At 48.4% G+C, this 23052-nt stretch overlaps 2 protein-coding genes across 3 annotated transcripts; one reads left to right on the top strand and one right to left on the bottom strand.

Annotated features, from left to right (window-relative positions):
* Positions 1–1984: 1984 nt before the first annotated feature.
* LOC140660048 (derlin-2-like) lies at positions 1985–6898 on the top strand. The gene is made up of 7 exons (XM_072880430.1): positions 1985–2229; positions 2378–2443; positions 3100–3173; positions 3680–3773; positions 5276–5471; positions 5971–6061; positions 6616–6898. The coding sequence occupies exons 1-7, from the start codon at positions 2137–2139 to the stop codon at positions 6728–6730; spliced, it is 729 nt and encodes a 242-aa protein (XP_072736531.1). The 5' UTR covers positions 1985–2136; the 3' UTR covers positions 6731–6898.
* Positions 6899–9874: 2976 nt separating this feature from the next.
* Positions 9875–22825, bottom strand: SMARCB1 (SWI/SNF related BAF chromatin remodeling complex subunit B1). 2 transcript variants are annotated; one of them, XM_072880054.1, is made up of 10 exons: positions 22693–22825; positions 20846–20957; positions 20147–20176; positions 18702–18831; positions 17962–18099; positions 17160–17287; positions 16423–16589; positions 15788–15978; positions 11206–11337; positions 9875–10242 (listed from the first exon to the last, which is right to left on the bottom strand). In XM_072880054.1, exons 1-10 carry the CDS (start codon positions 22783–22785, stop codon positions 10203–10205), a joined length of 1161 nt encoding a protein of 386 aa, XP_072736155.1. In that variant the 5' UTR covers positions 22786–22825; the 3' UTR covers positions 9875–10202. The 2 variants fall into 2 exon arrangements, with proteins under 2 accessions (XP_072736155.1, XP_072736156.1); XM_072880055.1 differs by lacking the exons at positions 9875–10242; positions 11206–11337 and adding an exon at positions 11369–11396.
* Between the last annotated feature and the right edge of the window lie 227 nt (positions 22826–23052).

Below are 23052 nucleotides of genomic sequence, written 5' to 3'. Positions count from 1 at the left end.
GTTCTCCACAGGGAGTAAGTGGGATTGATCATTTGGCTTCTCATCTCTGTGGAGCTAGTGAGACTGAGCTCCAGGATGATGACCTCCTTTCAGTAGAAGGGCTCCCACTGTTCATCTCCAGCCTTCATTCAAACAAGGAACGGGCAGGAATCACAGTGCTTGCCAGCTTCTGGCTAGCATTGCCTGCAGGCAGTAAGAGCAGATAGGAAACCTCTAATCCCCCATGCAAAGGAGCAAGATATTTATTCATTTATTTCATTTGTTATTCATTTATTCACTTTCAGTTCTTTGACTCAGTTGCCCCTTCTGCTGGGACTGCAAGCTCTGTGACATGCTGAAGGGCCCAGCGGCAGCAGCAGGGCATCTGGGCTGAAATAGCCACATGAATATGGGCAGCCCTTTGCAGAGCTCCTGGCCCTGAAGAGGAGTTGTCTTTCCTTGTAAGCTCAGCTCTTCTCACCTGCCAGAGCTCTCACATCCATCCCAGCTCCCACCAAAAGCCTGTAACAGCACAGCCAAGCTTATTGACACTGCTGCAGTTCAAGGTCCAAGCTCCCCCCTCGACCCCATTCCCAGTATCCCTAATGCAGCTCTGACCTAGAGAGGTTTCTCCTTCCCCCCAGAGCAGCCAGGTCACAGAAGGCTCTGAGCACCACAGCACCCAGGAACCCATCCCCTGGTCTTATAGGTGCCCACCAGTCTCTTGTCTTCTCCCCTCTCTCCCTCACATGTTGCTTTAACCTCCTGTCCCCTCATCTTCCAGCTGGGTTTTGTTCTTCATCAAAGGGCAGTCAAGGTGGAGGTGGTGGAAAACACAAAGACGCCCTCCCCTGCAGGTGATTTCATTTCCCATTAACTGAGGGTTTAAAGGGAAATCTCAGGGCTCATTAAGGCTCTGATGACAGCTTAACCTTCTGCTGCAGAAACCCAACACCAGGCCCATTCCTCTGTCTGAAACCAGGGTGGCTATAACTTTAGACCTGACTCCTTAGCACAGCAGACAGCCCTGGAAAGCATAATCAGCATGAGAGTAGAGGATGTCAGGTTTATGCAGACCTTTATCAGATGATCCTTCCAAAGAGCATTTGTAATGTATTTGATACAGTTGTGCAGGGAGCAGAGAGACTCGGCTTTCTCCTCGAGAGCTGAATGCAAATGCTGTCACCATTTCCCAAGGCATCCCTCAGCCAGCACCCGACCCACTGCACCTGGCAGAACCACGCCGCCTCTCGGCTTCTTCGAGCACCTTTGCACTGCCTGGTGCGACCTCGCACAGCGCAGGGAAGTGCCTCGTTGCTCCAACCAAGAGGAAACAGAGGCTTTAGCGTGAATTACTAAAAACCCAAAGCCCACTGTGCATTAGCGAAGGGAAGCCCCTTTTGACCAGTCAAGCACCTGGCACACCAGCTGAGGCACTCGCACAGCTGCTCTTTTTCACGGTCCAGCTCTCAGCAGCGCGTCCCTCTCCCTTCAAGCAACCGGGTGTGCTCGGGTCGCAGGAATAACCCGCTGACAGCTCCCGGCTCTCGCACGCCGCGGGGCCGGCCGCGGGGGACCACAGCCGAGCGCCCTGCAGCTCCCTCAGCCGGCGCAGGAACCGGCCGGAGGCTTCCACCGCCAGGCAGGTCACCGCCCGCAGGCCGGGCGCGGCGAGCCCGGCGGCCCAGGGAGGCCGGGGCCAGGCACTGCCCCAGCCCGCACAGGCCCACGTGCAGCGCGCACACCCGCAGCCACGCCCCACTGGCCCACCCCAGCCCCCATGTTTCACCCTTCTCTCCCCCTGATTGGCCGTCTCCTGGGAGGCACGTGACCTGCTTTTTCCCTTCCCCGCCTTCCCTCAGCCACCTGTCACTGGGACTGCCCGCTGCCATTGGCTACGGGAGGCTCGCCCCGCCTTCAGGGGGAGGCACCCCAGGGGCTCTCCCCCTCCCCGCCCCGTCACCTGCTGCGGCGGGTCCATTCCGGGTTGGCGGCGGGTGGAGGCCGAAGGCATGAGGCGCACTCCGATTGGCCAGCTCGCGCCGCCTGTCGCGTCGGGATTGGCCGGGCGCAGCCCGCGGGGGCGTGGCGGCGGCGGCGGCGCGTGGGGGGGTGTTAAAGGGCCCGCGGCGCGGCTGGGCGCTGTCGCTGTGCGCCATGGCCTACCAGGGCTTCGCGCAGGAGTACCTGGGCATGCCGGCCGTGACGCGGGCCTACACCACCGCCTGCGTGCTCACCACCGCCGCCGTGGTGAGGGCGCGCGGGGTCCCTGCGGGGGGAGGCTGTGGTGGGGAGGTCAGGGTCCCGGAGGGGGTGCTGTGGTGGGGGAGCCAAGGGGCTGGCTGAGGGCAGCGGGTGCCTGGCAGCGGGTGGCAGCTGCTCTGCCTGTCTCTCACAGCAGCTGGAGTTCATCACCCCCTTCCAGCTGTACTTCAACCCCGACCTCATCTTCAGGAAGTTCCAGGTGAGGCCTTGCCTGGGCTTTGGGGCCCCTCTTGCCCCTTCCCAACAAGGGGTGGGTGGGACAGGCTGGACCCTGGGTGTCCTGCTCTCCAGGGTGGTCAGGGAGTGCCATATGATCCCCAAGGGGCTTCTTTCCTGCTACTCTAACCTTCTCTATTGGCGGGACCTGGGTTGCCAGCATGGTGTCCCCTCTTGTCACAGACGCCTGGATGGAGATAGCTTCTTCCAGCCTTTCCCTGCCATACACCATCTTGGCATTTCCTTTTTTCCTCTACTCAAAACCTATCTGTTCCTATTCTGTGACACTGAGGTGTTTGGCCAGCTGACGTCAGGCTGGGTGGGGAAGGCTTTATTGTAGAGAAGCATGAACAGTGATTTACTTTGGCTCTGGGTGCTGAATTGTGGCTGTTTGTCCCTTCCAGAAAAGTAGAGAAATCTTTTTTCCCACACCTGGAAGGGCAAGGCACTCTGATGTGGTCAATGGAGGGAGGTCCCACTTGAAGGTGGTGCAGCTGTCTGGTGTCCTGGGGTAGTTCTGAGTGGATAGGTGCATGACTGGGCATCCCTAGTGGATAGAGTGATGGGCTGCTCTACATGTGATGGGGAGGGACCTGTCTGTCCACCTCCTTTTCTTCCCTCCTCTCTCTTCTCTTTCAGATATGGAGGCTGATCACCAACTTCCTCTTTTTTGGGCCCCTGGGATTCAGTTTCTTTTTCAACATGATATTTCTGTATCCTTTGGTCTCAGTGAAGCTCTCTGCTCCGTTTTTGGCTTAGACGTGATTTGCCCTGTCAGTCTTCCTCCCCAGGCTGACTTAACTTGTCAGTAGTCTAGGGCTATGGATTCTTCCCTTGGGTCTTTTGGTCTGAATTGAAGCCATTTCCCCCACAACTGTAGTCACCCCTTGCACCTCCATCTCTGCTTGCTGCAGGGCAGCCCCTGCCAAAAGGCTGAAGAAGCTGGCAGTGCTGCTGCGGCTCATGCTGGAGAGCAGTGTCCCTTCCTGGGGTGAGCTCTGGCTGGAGCACAGCAGATGCCTCTCTCTTTCCCTGGCATCAGTGGTCTGAGGTGAAGTTTGCACTGTTCTGCTCTGGGGCTTGGACACCTGGCTGACAGCTTCCTGTGATGAAATAGCTTGCAGCTGGCTTATTCCCCGTAAAGTCGTGCTGTGGGGACACAGGGTGGTCAGCTGTTAATTTCCTATACTGCAACCCCTCCCTTCTCTCCTGCTCTCAGGTACAGATACTGCCGCATGCTAGAGGAAGGCTCCTTCCGTGGAAGGACGGCTGACTTTGTCTTCATGTTCCTCTTTGGAGGGTTTCTCATGACAGTATCCTTTCGAGTTGGTTGAGGCTTTTTGGTGTCTTCTGAGATGCTGTGGATAGCGTGGGGCTTGTCTGCTGGCACTCTGTATCCTGGCTGTATTGTGTGGTCTGTAGCAGGTACCTGCCTGCTGACCAGGAGAGCTGGCTTGTGAACCTTCTTGGTGCCATGGGGCAGAGAGCCTCATTGTGCCCCAGGCCTGCCAGGCTCACGTCCTGAGGCTTGGGAGAGCTCCGCTGAGCATGCGGTGGAGGGGCAACTTCTGGCTGTATGGCACAGCTTGTACTCCTTGTCTTGCCCACCCTTGTGTCTTGGCCTGTGCCTCTCCCAATATGCTTAGAGCAGAAGCAAAATACAGGAAAAGCTGCCTGTACTTGTGTTGGTGTCTGTGGAAGTGCTGATGCACCTGGCAAGGGGATGGGCTACCTGATCCCAGAAGAGGATGTGTGGCAGTGTGCTTGGGAAGCTCAGCCTGAAAGGAAGCCCCTTGTTATGCTCTGTGAGAAACTGTCTGGCTGTGGCAGGGCAACTGTGTCTGAGCTCTGGGGGGTGGAGCACACTGCAGTGCTGCTACGATTGGCATGAGGCTGGCTCAGAAAACCAAGCTGCACCTGAAGAGAAGAACACAGAGCCATAAGGACAAGGAGTGGGGTGCCCACATACTGTCTGCCATCAGCATGTCAGGCAGTGTGCGCCCAGCACTTTGTCCTTGCAGCCTGTCAGTGGCTGGAGATACCATCGCCCATCTTAAGAATTTCTTTTATTGTAGGACAAAATAGTCTGATGGGGAGAAATATCTCCCTCCCGAGCATAAAACCTTTTCTGAATGTCTTGCTGCTGTCTTATGCAGATGGCTTGGAGCACCACTCTCCCCACAGAGCTCTGTATGAAGCTGTGTGAACTCTCATGGCTGTCAGCCATCCTCAGGTGTTTGGCTAGTCAGTGTCCAGGTGCCTGCAGCAGCCATGCACTTGGCCATAGGTGGATTTGGAGTCCAACTACAACAAGGGCAGGGGAATTTTTTGCCTCTGGCTGTCTCCTTGTGCTCTGGAGAAGAGGGCTGTGAATTGCAAGAGCAATCTCACTGCTGAAATTCTTCTGTAGAAGGCAGATACTGGATGTGAGCTAATTGTTAATGTGCCACATGTTCCAAATGCTGTAAAAATGTGAAGGCCCTTCTCTGAAGGTCACTTTTGGTGGTCACTTTGTAGAGGTGACTATAGGAGCTCCCTGGTCTCTGGTGGTTGTAGACAGCAGCTTAAGGAGCGAGCGATCTGGACGTGCCATCACAGAGTGTCTTGTTCTGGGGTGGCAGGGAGGGAAATGTGGCGGGGGGGTGGGGTTGCTACATCTCAGACAGCCCAGGAAAGGTTCAGTGGCATGGCCAATGTCTTGTATGCTGTGATCAGCTGCCTGTAGTTCTGGGTTTCCTAGTCACAAGGCACCCTCTTCTGCCCAGAGGTGGTGGACAGGGTGGGTAGGTTTTTTCCTTGACTCGGTAGTTCCTAGCTATTTGGACTCTTTGCCAGCCTGTTTTTCCTGGGCCAGGCTTTCACCATCATGCTGGTGTACGTGTGGAGTCGCAGGAACCCTTATATCCGCATGAACTTTTTTGGGCTTCTTAACTTCCAGGCCCCCTTCTTGCCCTGGGTCCTGATGGGATTCTCTCTGCTCCTGGGCAACTCCATCATCATCGACTTACTGGGTAAGTCGAAGCTGGCGGATGCTGGGAACAAAGGCACTTTGCAGCCACAGAGCTCTATTCTCAGACACTACTCGGGCACTAGCACTGTCTCTTGGTTTCATCTTATTTAAGATAGTGGGTTTCCTAAAGTGACCTGGCTGAGGTTGCTGGGTGGCCAGCCTCGTGGCTGAGCTCTTAGCTGTGACTTGCATTTTGCTGTGTCTTCCCCAGTGGCAGAAGTTGGGTATGGTAAGCTCTGCCTGACACTTGTGCTGTGTCTGGTCTCCTGGGTGCTTGGTGCTGCCTTCAGGCTGACAAGCTCCCTGCCTGCTTGTGCATTGATCACAGCAAGCAGCCTGGCCCTCTGGCACTGTGGCACAGGTGGCTCTGGTGGGAGCTGGGGTGTGGGCACACAGATGAGGGATTCTTGGAGCTTCATCCTGCTTGAGCTCCCAGCAGCTCTCCTTCAGCTGGTAAAGGAGTCATAGCTGGGCCTGACCTTGGTGACATCTCTCCCCAGGGATTGCAGTGGGTCACATCTATTATTTCTTGGAAGATGTTTTCCCCAACCAGCCTGGAGGAAAGAAGTTGCTGTTAACACCTGGCTTCCTGTAAGTAAAGCTGATTCTTTCTGGGCTTTGCCGTGTTGCTTCCCAGCCTGGGTTACTTTCATCGCAAACTGTTCTGTGACAGTGTGGGATGACCATAGAACACAATTGCATGCTGACAGCACCTCAGCACAACAGTTTATGCCTCTGCTGCAGAAAGCACTGGCACTTTGCACATTATATACATATGAACACAGGGTCCATAAAGCAGTTGCTGGTACCTTAAGCTTTGCTAGTTGAACTGGAGTATTCTTACTGCTTGTGGAAATGCTAGATGCAGGTAGGATTTTTTTCTGATGTATTTCTGTAGTCTAAGAAAGCAGAGTATGTTCTGCTTCATGCTGAGGATCAAAGCTGGCCTGGAGATCAAGGAAGCAAGTACTTGTTATTGTTACATATTGAGCTGAGCAAAAGAACAGTTAGTGCTGGTATGATAGGCTGTAGCATACAGCCAAGCCCTGTGGAGGGCTAGGATGTTCCTAGAAGGGCTGGGGGGGTTGTCCTCAGCTCACTTTTCTAACCTGCCTGCTTGGTGGGATGGGCATGTCCCTTGCCAGGAAGATGGTATTTGACACACCTGAAGAGGATGCCAACTATAACCCTCTTCCTGAGGATCGTCCAGAAAACCAACCTAGAGACCAAGACCAGAACCAGCAACAGCATCCACAGTAACACAGGGGACTTCTCCATGTGGCCAGATTCTTCTCTTCTGGCTGGACTTAACGCTGTGGCCCAGAGATCCTACTGGAATAACACCAGTTACCATTCCGATGTGTAATGTTTCACTGTTTGTATGGGTAACCCATATTCCCCTTGTACCAAGTGGTTCCACAGAGCTTTGCATAAAAGAACCGATGAATGCTTACAGAGGTGTTCTAGGGACAGGGACTGGAAGTTGTGATGGCTCCTCAGTTACCCAGTGGGGAATAAGTATCAAATGGGGTGTTAAACCAGTTACCCTTCTCTTGCTGTTAATGACTTGCTGTGTGCCAGGTCACTCTTGCCCTCTGTACAAAGACTAATTAATGCTCCTGGCTCTCACTGGTGTGAGACCTCTTTGTGGGCTTTCAATGAAGTAGTATGCCCAACTCTACCATGGCAGAATGCAGCTCAGCCTCTTCCTTTCCTCTAAGTCCCCCACTCCTTTTTTGGTTGTTGTTTCCAAAGAGTCTTTACATTAAAGTCTTTATTTTTCAGTTGTGTGTCCATTTCTGCTGGGGGCAGAGGCAGCAATTCACCATTACTCATCAGGACTTTGCTCAAAGCTGCCAGGCTGCTTGCTTGGACTTTTCTTTTTGGTGGGCAAAGCGAAGTTCAGGCTAAGTGGAAGATGTCCTTCCCCTCTTCTGTCAGCAGGACTGCAGAGCATGAGAAGGGGTTGGGGTGTGTCTAGTTGGAGGAAGGGATGCCTGGGAAAGGACAGGGGACAGAGCTAGGCACTTGATCCAGGCAGTGACTGGAAGTAGCACTTGACACTAGTAATACAGGCTCTCTGCACATGCAGTGTAATTCCACTCTTGTTGAACTTCTTAGTTCTGAAACTTAGACATCTGAATTTAGGGGAAAACTAAACAAGCTAGTCCCTACCATGAACAGCTGTACTAAATGGATTTGATTATTCTTGCTAATGCACTACACACATGTGCTTGTACCAGACCTCAAAGCCTTTGGAGCAAATCTGCAAACATTGTATCTTAGGATAGCATTTGGTAATGTTGCTGTCTGCTCAGCTAGACAAGCTTGCAAACCACCACTAAAACTACTAAGAAATGTGAGTAACCAGCATCCAATTAAGAATGATGATATAGGAGCCTTGTGGCAAAGGAAGATTGAACCACAGCCTGTGCCACCCTCCCTCCCCCGCTGTGGGCTTCCCATGAAAACACATTTTTTATGAAAAATCATTTTCATTTGAACAAGCTGTGTTCCTGCACATATGTTTCCCTCTAGGAAGAGGATGAAAGAACTGTACACATAGTAATCTTGTTCTAGAAGACACAGTGGTACTAAGAGTTAAGCAGCCTCAGACTTGACAGGTACTTACTGCATGCTTTGCTCATGACCTAATAACATAGAGTTGGTGTTTCAATCCCTGGAAAGTTTGTCTTTAAAGTCTGCAGATGTTCTGGTTTTAAACTGCTTCCGAGATGGGACTTTGAAATGCACATGCTGGGCTATGCTTTTAGCTAGGGTACTAGATTAACCTAAGGAGTTGTGATTATAGAGCAAGAAAGCTGTTCCCTAGTGGTCCTAATACATGGAGAAAGCTGGCTGAAGTTCTCATCTTTCTGGGACCTGGCCCCCTCCGCTGTCCTGCCTTGCCCCTGGCTGCTTGGGAGGGACAATTCCTACAGCCTCTTTGGGGCTTGAGAAGCAGAGGGAGGTACTTGTAAACCTGCTACAGAAGCTGCAGTCCTTGTGTGTCTATGCCTTGTTATGAACTTTAGGATTAGGTAACCACAAGCTTCACAGCAATTCAAAAATGGCACCACAGATGCTAGTTTAAGGCTACGGCAGTTTCATGCTTGTTTTTGGTCAAATTCCCTGAAGAGGCTGCTTGCAGAAGTACCTGATCATAACAAAGAGAGGCTGAAGTGTTCTCAGGAAGAGTTGGAGTTTTTATGTCCATGAGGCAAAATATGCATTCTACATGGGAGGCTAAGATGCAGCAGGAGTCCCAGGTTTTGTTTTGCTGAAATAACCTTTCAACCTCTCTAATAAGATGGTACTCTAATGGATAGAGTACCACTCTGGCACAGGAGCCTAGGATAAGACTGCAATAATAATATTGCTAAATTGCAAGGTTTTGGTTTCTGCAGACTAACATCTGGAAAAAGTTCCCTCCCACCCAGGAATCAGAACTGGCTCTGCTATTACTCAAGTTTAAACATAAATTAAGGCCAGAAAGTGTTTTTTTGACTGTGCTAGCAGCGTGGGTGGATCAGCAAGGATTGTAAAACCTATTGGCTTTATCATAAAGGCCTGAACATGACTGTCAGGCTGCCAGCAAAATCTGCCCTGCTTGCAACACTCATCAGTTCTGGCAGTGAATGGCAGGAACTCTATCAAAGAGCTGGTGTACCTCAACAGCAAGGTAGATTCTAATTAGTTGTTTTAAGCAAGCTTGAATTTTTTTAATCTCACTTCAATGGATTTTCTGTTTTTAAACTCCCCAGGGAAAGACAGGTTGTTTCCAGGGTTGCAAAATCCTGACACTGCAGTGCCAAGGGTATTTAAGACACCCACTTTGCTTTGGGTGCTCTGTGCACTGTAACTGGCAGCTACGTGGACTGACAATGACCACAGCAAAGCCACTTGCTGAAGAGAAGCTGCAGTCTCAGTGACTGCAGGCTTCAACTTTTGTACCAGTTCAGAGACTGTTGTTTTCCAGATGCAGCCGTCACAGAAAAAAGGATTCACCACACACCAGGCTGACATCTGACAGAAATGAATATTAAGTTTGTAGCTTCAGTTAAACTGTTATATCTTTGTTGAGTAAGCCAGCTGAACACTCCACTGAGTTCATTACAGATTGCACCAAGTATAGTAACAGACCACTCCTTTAGAGAGTTGTTTGCTTCTTCCAGTTTTAAGTCTCGTTCTCACTTTCCCCTACAGCAAAAGGTTTCAGGCTGTTTTATCTGTTGAAGTAAAGCACTCAGTTTCCACCATGCTTCTGGAAAACTGAATGCATGTGAGTGTTCAGCATTATACCCAAAAGCATTAATATTAGGCCCTGGGACTGCTCAGTTACCAGAATAGCACAAAGCATGGCAAGATTCACTATTCATTTAAACTTACTGAACTCAACTTAAGTAGTATGCATTCCTTTTATTTAAAAAGTTGTCCTAATAGTGCATGTTGCACCTATACAAAAGAATCTTTACGCTGTCCACACACAGGTATATAAGGACTCCAGCAGCTGCCACAGGTCTCAGCTAGATCACATGCTAATGCAGCATTCTTGGTATGTGGTATTTATGTGGAGGGGATGGGGGCAGAAGTCAGCAGTACCGGGAACTCTTGGCAAGTGGAATGTGTCCCCCCCTTCAGGGACAGAAAGACCCCTGCCAATCCTAGATCCATTTGGGGAGAGGAGTAGGGATAAAGTCTGTAGGAAGAGCACAGTATCACAACAGGAAGATTACCAGGCTGGAGCAGTATTGGCCAAACGTCTCATGCGCCTAGGAGAGAAAGAAAGAGGTACAGTAAGTGCTGTGTTACAGTCATGTGAAATTTTTTAAAAGCAACACTTTTGGGGAGGTTGTCACAGCTTTGTGAACTCTGTAGACAGGTTTATTGCCTAGACAGACTTCCTTGGTCACCTGAGAGTGCCCCTGTTGATAAGGCTAACATACTATTTTCAGTAACAGCTTTTAGCACACTTTTGCTCATTAACTTGGATTGAACCAATCACTACTGAAAACTGTTCAGACAGCGACAGCTGAGAAGCAAAATAATTACGAATCTGTTAATCAGCAGTAAAAAAAATAATCCTGGGAAAGAGCTGAGCCAGCATATTTACTGTTCCCACAATGTATCTTTTGGAGACATTCTAGCAGTTCATTTATATCTGCCAGAAGAAATTTCACCAAGTAGGAGCAAGTGCTCTCGACTGCTTGTCAAACATCACTTAGCAGGTCTCTGGTGGGCAGAGCTCCTCCTAGAATCCCAACAGTGCTCCTATTCTGGCAAACAGGTCGGCATCAGTCAGGCTGGAGCTAGGAGCTTGCCCATTCCTACATCAAAGAGCACTTTACCTTACCCTACATAAAAGGAAGCCTTGTGGCAGGATTCTAGGTAGCATGACAGTGCATGAAACTCCAATATTTTTGATTAATGCCTTCCTATAGAAACAAATCCCCCTGTACAAGCAGAGAGCCCATGGAAAAGAAGGAAGAAGGGGAAAAAAAAAAAAAGGAAACTTTGCTTCAAGCAGGAGATGGTTAAAGTAGAGATCTAAATGTTTGTGAAGCAAGGTGATAACAGTTTAATATCCTGCAGCTAAAGGGATATGAGTTTCTGTTGTGGTATGCAAGTTTGAAATCCAGCCAGTTGGCTCTCAGTAGAGAAGGAAAAACATCAAAGCTTTAACTTCTGTCTTCGAGACAGGCCAGAAGGAGAACTGTCTGAACGAGTGGCAGCACCTTGTATTTCTGTCCTGGTCTCTGATCTTCTTCTCCATCTCAGCATCTGTGAGGGTTTCTAGAAGAGGGCACCACTGGTCAGCATCCCCTGTGTTGCGAATAGCAATTTCCACAGTCGGCAAAGGGTTCTCACTGCAGAGCAGGGCAGAAGGCAACAAAGCAACATCCATCAGTGGTCCTAGAGCACTCCTCTGGGTTACCAGCCCAGATGCAAGACACAAGGACAACAGAGCATTGTTTACAGTGTTTCAGGCTTAAGCATTCATTCTTAGCCCTGCTCAGTACAGTCTGGTTCCCAGAAGCACACGAGGGGCTGATGGTTACAATCTTGGGGAGCCTGAAGTTTCTGGGAGACCAACTACAATCATCCCCTTTCACGACCAGAGAGGGGTTTGTCAAAGCAACTGTGGCTGATGCAGTTCTCTCCCACCATGGAAGTTATGTAACTGGCTGACAGCATTCAAACCCAGTAAGCACAGGCAAAGTTTATACCAGTTTATTAGTGCTTCTCCCAGAGCAGCAGCTGAGCAAGGGCTGTTAACAGGGCTCTTTTTCAATGGCTAACGGTTCAATCTCTTTGTCCAGCTTTGCTGTTCTGCAACTCTGACTTCCTAGCTGTAGTTTGCGTGGCACACCTCTGACAGCTCTTTTTCCCTGGCAAAAGTCTGGCATTCTGGGAGCCTGGTGGGATGGGAGCCTGATAGCGGAACAAGCATTGTTCTCCCAATTGCCATGGAAAAGGTAGTCTTTTAGGAGCTGCTGTTGCAACCAGAGGCTGTGGCTACTCCCTGCACAAGCAATGGAACACCAGGCTCTGTCCCAGATCACAAGATCTGCTCCTCAGAGATCTCTCTGTCCTGACCAGCTGTATTATCACATGCACAAAAATATTTACTGCTTCACTAGCCACTTTTCAGTAAAAGTCAACAGGAACTGACCAGAAGTAGCTTCCCAAATATTGACAGTGGAACCGGAAGCCCAGCATAAATACAGAGGAGCCTCAGAATGTAAATGTTTGCTTTGAATGCTAGAAAGCGTCTCAGCCTGAGCTGCACGAAGTGTGTCTGTGAGAGGAGCCCTCTAGCAGGTGTGCATGCACATCTGGCCCCCTCCCCAGGGACGTGCCTCTGTGCACAGGATTTCAGCATTCGTGGGCAGCCCTCTCATTCCCCCAGGAAGGAACTCAAATGCTAATTGCCATGGGAACAGACAACGTCTGCATCAAAGCTATTAATCTAGAATAACAAGTCTTCAAAGTAATGCTACAATGAAAAATTAATCCAGGGCCTTTGGTATCTGATCCTGGGAGGAAGCTTTAGTCAAATCTACTTCCAGTATTGCTGACGTCCACTAAGCAACACTCAAAACCAGGAATTTCATCTTAGCCCCAGATTGCTACACATTCCAGACTAAATGCTAGATCTTAACTGGCTTTTTTGACTTGATACTGTGGTATCTCTCATTTACCATGCTTAACACTGAGCACCCACTAGAATTAAATGGGGGTTGGAAAGCCAGCCTCATGCGCATAACTTCATTGCAAGCCAACTCAGATACCACGCTTCTATAGTGCAGAAAAAGAGATAAACTGAAAAAAACCTCCCTCATCTCACAACCTCCAAAGGAAGAGAGCTCCCCCTCCCCTGTTATTTTTTGATTGAGAGGACAGTGCTGCTGGCAAAATGACTGATATGCACTGTCAGCTGCAGGACTCCTACTAGAGCAAGACACTCCCACTGCTAGGGTCCAGGCCTCTGGCAGTAGTGTCACAGGCATGCCAACAGGGCAGGGAAAGGTCTTTGGAAAGGGTAACTCCTCAGGCACATGGGTTTGGTGTGCGAGAGAACCTGTGCATTCATTCAGGTCTTGAAGGCAAAACTCTGGCTATGCAGTGCCTTTTGCCGCCACTAGAAACACTCAGTACTGAGATGCGAAACATCGTAACACGCCGTCCCCCTGAAAATCCCATAAGCAGCAGTTACCTGTCTGCTTCCAGTCCTGCCCCTTCCATTGGGCTTTCAGGATCTCCTTGCTTTGCACAGAGCAGGCCAGCCGAAAGAACTGTCCTGGCTTTCATCAACTAGCAGACAGTTTCACCTCTCCCTCTCCCTCAGATGATTAAGAGGCACATGACTTTAACCCCCAGTCCCTTGAGATATTAAGGGTCTTTTGATACATCTAAAGCAGACCCTTTCCTTACCTCAGTGGAATGACTTTGCAGCAACCACCACTCCGGTGGTTTGGGAATTCAGGAACTAACCAACCACAGAACCCTAATATCATTAATCACTGTAAGGTTTCAAAAGTACTACTTTGCTGGAAGAAAAAAGGGAAACGGAGGACATATTTGTACTATGACACAAAATGAGGTTTAAATTAGATGGGTTTTCCTCCCTGAACAGCTCACATCTACGTACTTTGTTCTGCTGGGGTTCCCTTCCTAGTTTTTGATTCTCCCCCTTGCAATATTGCCTCAGTCTAAAGGCAGCCTGAAATCTACCTGTTTGAACCAGCCCTAAAAGGAAGCACTCTTTAGTAACCACAGCCAGATACATGTTTTTAGAGAGAATAGCCTGAAGTTGGCATTAATATGATATATCTGAGAGAGCCTGGGCAGCACTGCCTAAAACTTTACTTGCTGCAAGTCACAGAGACTGATAGGAAGCAAAGGGAGAAATGACCCCCCCTCGCAACAGTTAACATGTACACAGATTCGTTTCTTAACTCAGATATCTGCAATACATGGAGAAGCACAGTAAGGAGGAAGAACATTTAGTGTCCACTAAATGTGGACAAAGCCTGCCTCTGATGCACCAAGTGACAGAAGTTAGGAACAAATGCCCTGTGGGTTGGGAGGTAGTATGCTAAAAAGTTGTTGAAGTAAACTAACTGGGAAGGTAAATATATTTTGAGTAGAAAAGAGGGCTTCCTGGTCAGCATGGTGTGAACAGAGCCACTTCTCTACTTCAAGGACAATAGGAAGAAGGAAGAAGAAAGCTCAAACTCCTGGGAATGCTCAGGCAACAAGGAGTCCTACTAAAGCTTCCGGAAATGAACTTGCTCCCTGCCATAGCTAGCTTAAACTACAGATCAAGTCTACTCCACATTCGCTCCAAGGTCTGTGTCTGACAGCAGGGACACTGTCATTCTCTGTTACCGAGGCTACAAAACAGACAGTGCTAGCTCACTTCTGTCACAGTTATAATGCACCCAGCAGCAGGGAAGGAGAGGCAGTACTACAAGTATCAGATTCCCATCTACCACCCTCCAAGTTCCCATCATTTCTCAGGACTGCACACGCACTGTTCTGTTGTTACAGTTCAATGTGGTCACATGCTGGATCTGCAAATATCAGTCAGCTGTCGTGGGTGGAAAGGTAGAAGTCACCTCCCCACCTCCGTGAGGAGAAGGGACATCTGCGAGATGGACACACAATCTAACAGTTTAAGTAGAAGAGTTTAATTCCCATGTGGTAAAGAGTCCCTTTCCATTTTCTAATATGAACCACTCTGGGGATCATTTTAGAACCAAGCAGTTTCTGTGGAAGATTTTCAGGATAAAAGTAACCTCCAGAAGAAGCAGAGTGAGACTAGTGGAAAAGCCACTGATCCAGAGCAGATCAGTGCCCGTTTTCCACAGAAGGCTGACCAGACAGGAAACCTTCAGACAGAGAAAGAAGAAGGAGTAGAGCTCACGGCAGCAGCCAGCTGCCCCACAGCCTCCAGCTCCTCCTCACTTACGTCCACATGAACTATGCATTGCCCTCTCCCTGAGGCAGGACACGGCTGGGCATGTTTCCCTTTGCTGCCCAGGTAGGTCATCCTACTTTCTTGAACTGACTGCTACAAAACTGGTGTCAACAGTACCATTCCCTCACCTCTGCAAGTACATCATTTGCTGAACTCTCAAACTTCCTCAACTGTAACCATGACCTGAGGTCAAAAAACCTCCCAGCGCACATTAAGGGATATTTACATCCTGCAGACTCAGCAACATGCTGAGGATAACATCAGTACAGTAACTCACCACAGAACACTGCACGGCACAACTGGGAACGATTATCATTAGAAGACAAGTTACAAAGCTGACTAATCAAACCTGACAGTGCTGCATTCCAGCTGTGAGAAGGGCCTATGATCAAGCCAACTTTAATGTCAGCCAGGGTAGAGAGCTACAGTTTCAATCACTCTTAGTTCAAAACACCAAAGCTTGAGACAGTGGATGGCCCAAGTCAGGCAAAGCTGACAAAACAGAAATGTATCTGGGGCTCGTCACTAGCATACACTAGAAGAGGGAGACACAAGGTATTCAATCACTGTTAATTACAACAGCCTTTCATTCTGCACCAAAAGCTGACATTTCATCAATATTTGGTCCTGAAATGTATTACACCCAAAGGGAAAAAATACTTGAGCATAAGCACAAAAAATTGTAACGAGGACAGAATGGGTGCGAGCCATAAGGACCAATTTCAAATGAAACTTTCTGCGTCAGGTCAGCTGTTCTAAGATTCATTGATGCTAACACCCATGAAGTACGAACACACACCCATACCCATACTAGGAAGATGACAGTTCTCTACCTGAAGGCATATGTCTTCTGATGCCAACTCAGCTGTCCCCGGATGCTGTAGGCAATAGTAGTGACAAACTCCCCACCCAGGCCAAGCTCTGAGCACAGCTTCAAGGCAAACTTCTCTGGTGAATTCTCCTTCTCTGACATGTCCCATTCAAACTGGTCTACAAGGGAGATGTTCCCTACGTGGATGTTTAGCTGGAGACAAGGGAAGAAACAGGTCATTCACTTCCGTTCTCGCAACAGTTTGTCAAAGGTAATTTAACTGAAGAGGCAGAGGCTGAATAAGAGAAGCAGAGAGGTAACTCCTAGTTCATTGCATCTGCAGAGCTCCTTAATCGATTTCTTAATTCCAGTAGCATGAAGACAACTCAGCTTTGCTCACCAAGGTTCAGTTCTTACAAAAGGACTCAACAATGCTTTCACTGAACTATTTCATCATCTCAGGGGCAGGCATATGAATGTTTAGTAATCTGCCACCTTGGTTCTGTTCTCAATACAAAGGACAAAATGCAATCTGGACGCCGGACTGGAATTAAGAGCTCCTTTGCTCTGAGGGAAGCCTTTGTACTCTTCCTCCCCCATAACATAACCAGAGAAACCCAAATGGTTCAGCTCTTGTTCTACTGCCTTCTGTATTACCTTAATAATAACTCGTTGGTCTGACTGATCTTCTAGGATACTGTCAGTTGGGTACGACTCAATCTGTTGTCGGATGGCAGAGGCAATAGCAGGGACAAAGGTCAGAGGATTCAAATCCAGGTCATCGCAAAGAATCTCAGAGAACATTTCTGGGGTCATTAGCTTTTCTGATACAGAACAAGAATGAACAGACACTGTTAACTTTCTTAGAAATCAACGTCTGCCACTTACAGACTACACAAAATTAATCCCACGGCATGACGAAGGGAATCCCAAATGCATCACCTTTTGCTTTTACAAGGGTGTTTTGTATCAGGTTTGTAAGGACGTGTACACTGACAAAGGGACTTACAGCCTTCTTTACTTGCTCCATGGAGACAACGTAGCTATGGTCTAATAATCCACATACATAAAGAAGCCATACACATGAACCAGTTTGTATTTAAGGTACCTCAGCTAACAGAATAGTCTCAGACAGCTGAGCTGATGAATTGGGTCAGGAGAATAGGCCAGTTAAACTCTTCAGATGACATGTATCCAGGAATGACTGCAACCCATGGAAGCAGCAGAGCATTTGCTAAGAGACATGAGAGCTGAATACAGTCCAAAGTGGGAGAGCTTTAAAGTTTTGTGTATATGGGGCAAGGACATGCACACTCATGCTTGTTCTCTCTTCATACTTGGTGATGGATACAACTATATTTCTCCAGCCTCAGGAAATTCTCCTTCCTACATACCATTCATGTTCCACGTAAATGCATCTCTCAGTTTCTGCCCATCAATTTCCATATCAAGCCTGATTGGAACCAGAACCTCCGGCTGGGATGCATTCTCATGGATCACTGCTGGGTCATGGTCGTCAAAGCTAATACAAAGAGCAACAACATGGTATATGAACTAGCACATGACACATCTGGCATCCATAGAGGGAAGGCAATGTTTGTTGGAAGCAATCCCGACACTCCAACCCCCCGATCAGTCTTTAGACGGACTCCTCAACGCAAGCTTACAGGGCTATGGCAGCCCATGCCAGTCTATCACCTTTTATTGCATCTATCATAATACATTCCTGCAAATAAAACAAGGAAGCTTTCCAGGATTACATTTTATCTTGATTTCCTCAACTTTTATAATGGAAAGTAAAACTTAGTCATGAGCCACAGCAGCATTTTCCATTGAATAAATTAGATCCAAGGTACTGGACTATGTCAGTGAGAGGCAGCCTATCCTTCACAGAGAGGGTTTGCAGGCTCCTCAAAGGACAACTGCTCAGCGAATCAGCAGAAAGATGAAGGAACTCATCAGGAAAAGAACAAACCATTTTCCTGACAAAAGGAAAGCCTCCTCTCTGAGCCATGGCTGGCCACTGTAAGGAAGAGCTTCAAGACATACGGTTTAACTAAGAACCTCCAAATTAGTGACCTGTAGGTCTTTTGTCAGTTCGAGATAAATCACAACATTATAACACATCAGCACTACCCTGGCAGCGCATCATGTTGGTAACTGTTTCCACTTTTCGGAAGCAGGAAGCTGCCTTACCACAGAGGGAATGTCCTCTTCTTATCCCTGCCCATGCGATTTCTGTTAATCGTTGTTGAGCATGGCACTGCATCCAGGTGATGAGAGCTGTTGGGCAGGGTTGGCACCCACTGGTTGTTCCTCTTTGCCTTCTGTTCTCTGAAGAAGGAGACTGTATGTTAAACTGCAGACCCTGAGCACCACTGCTACTGCTTAAGGAATGGTATAATTTTAAACTTTAAGTCCTATTATGAGCTCCTGCTATTTTATTCTGGAACCCTCAACAACATTGTTCCACTGAGAACTCACGTTCCACACTAGCCTCTGGGAAGCCCATTCTCCAGCTCACAATTATTCATCAGATATGAATCCAGGTGCACCATTATAAATACTAGGTTCATATTTGGATTTTCTGTCTATACTTTACGATGGGACTGCTGATAAATGCGCCGTCTCCAGAAGACAGTACGTGCAGAGAGTGTGTTCTGCAAAACATCTGTTACAGCTGGAATGCAGTAACTGCAAAAAGAGCTGTATCATCAAACACTTATGTTTTTCTTCCTGTTGTGTATGGGCAGTAACCCAATCCTTACGCTCTGGAAATCTTCATTTGCCCAACACTGCAAACAACTATTTGCACAGACTGGCAAGCACCCCCCTGCACAATGGCCTGGATTTATGCAGTTTCTTGCGCTTCCTGCCCAAGCTGACATCTTCCAAGCAGCTCCGTTCTGATCTTGGCCCTCACCGACACCTGTTACCTGAGGTAGGTGGGAGGTTCTGTGCTGATAGACACTGCCTTATACTTCTCATCGTTTCCATCCAAGATCTCTTCCACTTCAGAGGCCTTTAACAGTGTCACGCTAGTGGCTAATGTTGTATAGCCATGATCTATTACCAGGAAAGATGCCAATAATTAACATGGAAAAGTACTACATAGCAATGTAGCATTAATAGGCTGCATAGTGAAAAGCCCTCCCTGCCACTGCAGGAGGGACTAGAATAGGTTACCCAGTGGTATAAGTGTGTGCCCCAAAAGTCCTTTGGGCTTCATGTATCCTCTCGGAGACATTTAATTTTTGAGGAAGGTTTTGACATGGCATTTTGTACACACGGGATAAATGGAGATGACAGAACTTTCCACTGTCATTTCTGAGTTGCCAGAAGCCTCCACTCTCCCTCACACACCAGGATGCTCTGCTACTGGGGTAGATAGATTACTTGCACTGGAGTGACCAGAAGCCCAGCCACAGTGCCTGGCACTAAAGAAACATAATCTGGTTTGACATCCATCTAAACAGCAGGAACAAGGGTGACTTTCTTGGGAGCAGGGGTGGAATGTCTTAGTTAATACATGACAATCCCCACCACAAAGCCTAGAGAAGAAATACAATTCTAAAGACAAAAGCAGGATGACACCTTGGAATGGTTGCAAGTGATAGAGCAAAGATTTGCAAAAAGCATCAACATCTCTTCACCTGGTATAGCTACCCTGTTTATACTCTGTTAAAAACATCTTTCGTTTGGACTAAGAGTCAAGACACAGGGAGGGTTAGAATTACATGAGCTTCCCTCAGGTACCACCACTGGATGAACCTTGTTCTTCCAGGGTGCAACTTATTTATAGACTCTGGTCATTTCTGTTATGACATTTACTTAAGATGGAAGTGAATGCTACCAAAAAAAAAACTTCAGAAAAAGAAGTCCTTAAATCCTCATAATTATTAGATAAACTTTAAATCTAACGTGCTTTTACTTAAGAAGAGAAAAACAATTATTTCCTACCCTGAGCTGCCCTTTGCAATCGCATGGTTTAGCTCTGCACACCTACATCTGCCAAAATGATGTAAAATCTCTTCCACAGCCTTCTGGGAGGAAAAGCCCAGAAAACAATAAATCCTCAGTGGACTTAAAGGTTGGAAATAGAGAGGCAATGATCAACAGAAAAGCTGGTAAGACTTGGGAAAGGGGGAGAAGCCTCAGGACAGCTCCTGCTGAATTAGAGAGACCATCTGCATTTGAGAGTCCCACTAACGTTCTGACAAAGAAGAGTTAAGCATGTGATCAGGATGCACAATTAGGGCGACCACAGGGAGAGATCAGAGGAAAAGGATTCAACATTAATATATATTGTAATAGCACCAAAGGTCACAGTAGAGATTCTTCCTCTAGCACAGCTAAGAATAACATGCAGATAAAGACTTACATCTTCTGGGACTGTGAGACCGCTGATTTTCTGTTGGGGGGTAGGGGGGGGAGAAAACAAAGCAACAGGTCAGCAGGATACTTGGAGGAAGAAGACCTAAGTCCAGAATGAACCATTTATTTTTACTATGCTTCAGTCTAAAGAGTGTACAAGTCATATTGCTAAGAAATTTAACTGCTTGTTATTAGTCTCCCACCAAAAATAATACTGAGGCAGCTATATTCTCACTGTGGCAGTCACATCAGTAGCAACACACTACAACAATTTCTGGGAGGCATAAACATTCAGTCCCTGCAAGAAGCAAAGTTAAGCAAAGACGCACATTTTCAATGGGGCTTCCTTGCAACATTCCTGCCTATTTGACAAAAGAGACAAAAATGCCCTTCTTTGTCTACAAAAGTCTCTTCTGGAATATGGTACTGATTTTGAGATGCGGCTTTTGCTTTGTGACAAATGCAGGCAACCCCAGGAAAGCCATGATAGGTGTTTCGATTGTAGAACATTTTTGATCAGTTGATGTTTGTTGCTAGGCTGAACCAGGAGCTACCAGTGCCACCGCTGCAGAGTGCTCCATCACTGGGGCAATCTGAAGCGATTCACCCAGCCCTAACGGTGCACAAGCTTCTGAATCGCCAGAGACAGTTTTTCAAGGCAAAATTTCAGATAAACCATACTGGGAATGTTTACTCATCTTCTCACCATGTGAAGATGCCACTATCTTCTTCCTTTCTTCCACTGTGGCTAGTCGCCTCCAGAGCGAGGGATATCTCTTGTACAGGGAACCCCGAAACATACGCAAGTAGTTTCCTACCTACAAGAAGAAAAGTGGAGATGTGGCCTGGTGTTCCAGAATGGCCTGGTATTCCATTTAAGAGATTTTTAGCAGAAGCTGAAACAAATTCAGCTCTTTGTAGTGATAAGAAGGACCTCCTAGGAGGATTTTTGGTTTTGGTTTTTTTGTGATAGACTGACTGCACTGGGTTTGGCATCATATAGCACTGCAATTTTTGCGGCAATACAGAAAACAAAATTTTTATCAGCACTTATTTCACTAGTCTGATACAAAAAAACTCCCCTCCGTTGACAATAATCCATTTAATAGGAAAAAACTCCACTCATTTTCATGTATTTTTGAATAACCTAACCTTTCTTTACTTCAACTTCTGTTTCAATGCACAATAGTCAGTAGGAATTAAATCAAATCAGATACCTAGCTCTCTGACAGTTATCATTTTTACTTGGAACCTCTGTGCCATCAAGACATTGCTCGAATACAGCAAATGCCCAGAGACTTGTATTTTGTTTTAAATCCTTTGAACATGTAAAATGTGATCACTGCCAATAATCCTCTTTCAAATTTACTTACCATCTGTAAAGCAATTCTGTTCTTCTGGCACAAGATCCTCACCTGTGCTGAAGACTACAGCAGGACTTGCTGAACAACAAAACTATTTCTAGACTCTGAAATCAAATTTTTAGACTGGTAGTACACTGGCAGACTGCCACACAATAAGGTTTTTATTCCTTTTTTGACAAGACTCATTTTGGTCTTAACATCTATTTTCAGGTAATTTTTAATCATATCTGTTGCTCTACAGTGCTCATCAAGAAACAGAAATTAATGGTAGATAAAAAACGCAACCCTTTTTCCCCTTCCACGTGTCTGGTCTGGCAATCTCGCAGGTTAGCTGACTGCAGTTACTGTTCTTTCAAACTTTACATTTCACATGAGAGAGCGAGGGGCCTTTAGTCCATGCTCAACCTATACAGCTGGCAATTTAACTTATCCAATATTTCCCTTCTTGCATCAAGGGCAGGGCTAAAACATTTTTTTCCTGTTTCCAACTGTGATCATTTCCCTGGTGCTGAAGCACCAATGTTTCTTGCTTCAGTAAGGCCGGTCTTCAGGGAGGCAGAACAGCCTCTCAGCATGAGAGAATACAGTGTCAGCATACACACTGGGGTGCTAAAATGCTGTACCCCGGCATTTGTTGGCAAGACCCATTTGAACAAGGCTGAGAAACTGAGCTGTCTGATTTTGGTGGTGTTACTAAGCACGAAGGCCTAGGTGCGGACTTAATTACCTCACGGCATGTCAAATAATCCAGAAGTCTGAACAAGTGTGCTACAAAAATTTGTTAAGTGCGGTATCAGGGAGCAGGGCCTCAGGCTGCGACCAGGGAAGGATCTGGTCTCTATGTACTCGTGCGTGTCTCCAAGAGCCGCCCTTACTGGGAGCACTGGTCCTAGGACGGCTGAGGCTCCCAAGCAGACCTCACTGTCCGGCTCCCACGCAGAGCCCAGGCCCCCGCCGCCCTGGCCAGCGCCCCGCAAGTGGGGACACAGAGAGGACCCGCAGGGGCTGGAAGGCCGGCACCCCCCGCGCCCGGGACTCCGCTGTCCCCACGACAGGGCTCCCCTCAGCCCCTTCCCCACCCTGAGCCCAGCTTCCCCAACAGCCCCCCCAGCCCGGCCCGGCGCCCCGCTGCCCCCGCAGCCTCCCCCGGGCCCGGTTCCCGCCCGGGCCGTTGTGCGCGGGGCCGCACCTCGGAGCCGATCATGTAGAACTCGCCGTCCTCCTCCAGCTGGAATTTGACGGGCTTCTGCCCGAAGGTCTTGCTCAACGCCATCATCATCATCGTGGCGGCAGGAGGAGGGCGGCGGGAACGCCCGGCGTCCTGAGCGGGGTGGGGGGAGGGGGGCGCCGGCGCCGGCAGCAGCGGCAGCGAGGGGAGCGACGACGGGCGGCGCCGCGGCCTACTCCAGCCGCCACTCCGCGCATGCGCCGGCGCGTCCCGCCCTCCCCCGGTCCCGTCCCGCCCGCGCGGCGCTCGCGGAGGGAGGGGCCTGCCCGAGGCGCAGCCCGGGACGGGCGGGAGGCGCGGCCCGGGCAGGCGGCGCTTGGA

Source organism: Ciconia boyciana, chromosome 15, assembly GCF_034638445.1.
Source record: "Ciconia boyciana chromosome 15, ASM3463844v1, whole genome shotgun sequence".
NCBI lineage: Eukaryota > Metazoa > Chordata > Aves > Ciconiiformes > Ciconiidae > Ciconia > Ciconia boyciana.
The sequence above is the reverse complement of the archived record's forward strand: the minus strand, read 5'-3'. Positions and strand labels throughout refer to the sequence as shown.

What these genes read in the sequence shown, in the direction of transcription:
- SMARCB1 (XM_072880054.1), bottom strand. Translation starts at nt 22,785, where the DNA reads ATGATGATGATGGCGTTGAGCAAGACCTTCGGGCAGAAGCCCGTCAAA. An exon ending in TCTACATGATCGGCTCCGAG is followed by an intron (nt 20,958 to 22,692) that starts GTGCGGCCCCGC and finishes TTCTTCTTGTAG; the next exon opens with GTAGGAAACTACTTGCGTAT. An exon ending in GACCAGGACAGAAATACAAG is followed by an intron (nt 10,243 to 11,205) that starts GTGCTGCCACTC and finishes TTTCTCTCCTAG; the next exon opens with GCGCATGAGACGTTTGGCCA.
- LOC140660048 (XM_072880430.1), top strand. Translation starts at nt 2,137, where the DNA reads ATGGCCTACCAGGGCTTCGCGCAGGAGTACCTGGGCATGCCGGCCGTG. An exon ending in TCATCTTCAGGAAGTTCCAG is followed by an intron (nt 2,444 to 3,099) that starts GTGAGGCCTTGC and finishes CTTCTCTTTCAG; the next exon opens with ATATGGAGGCTGATCACCAA. An exon ending in TTGGAGGGTTTCTCATGACA is followed by an intron (nt 3,774 to 5,275) that starts GTATCCTTTCGA and finishes GGTAGTTCCTAG; the next exon opens with CTATTTGGACTCTTTGCCAG.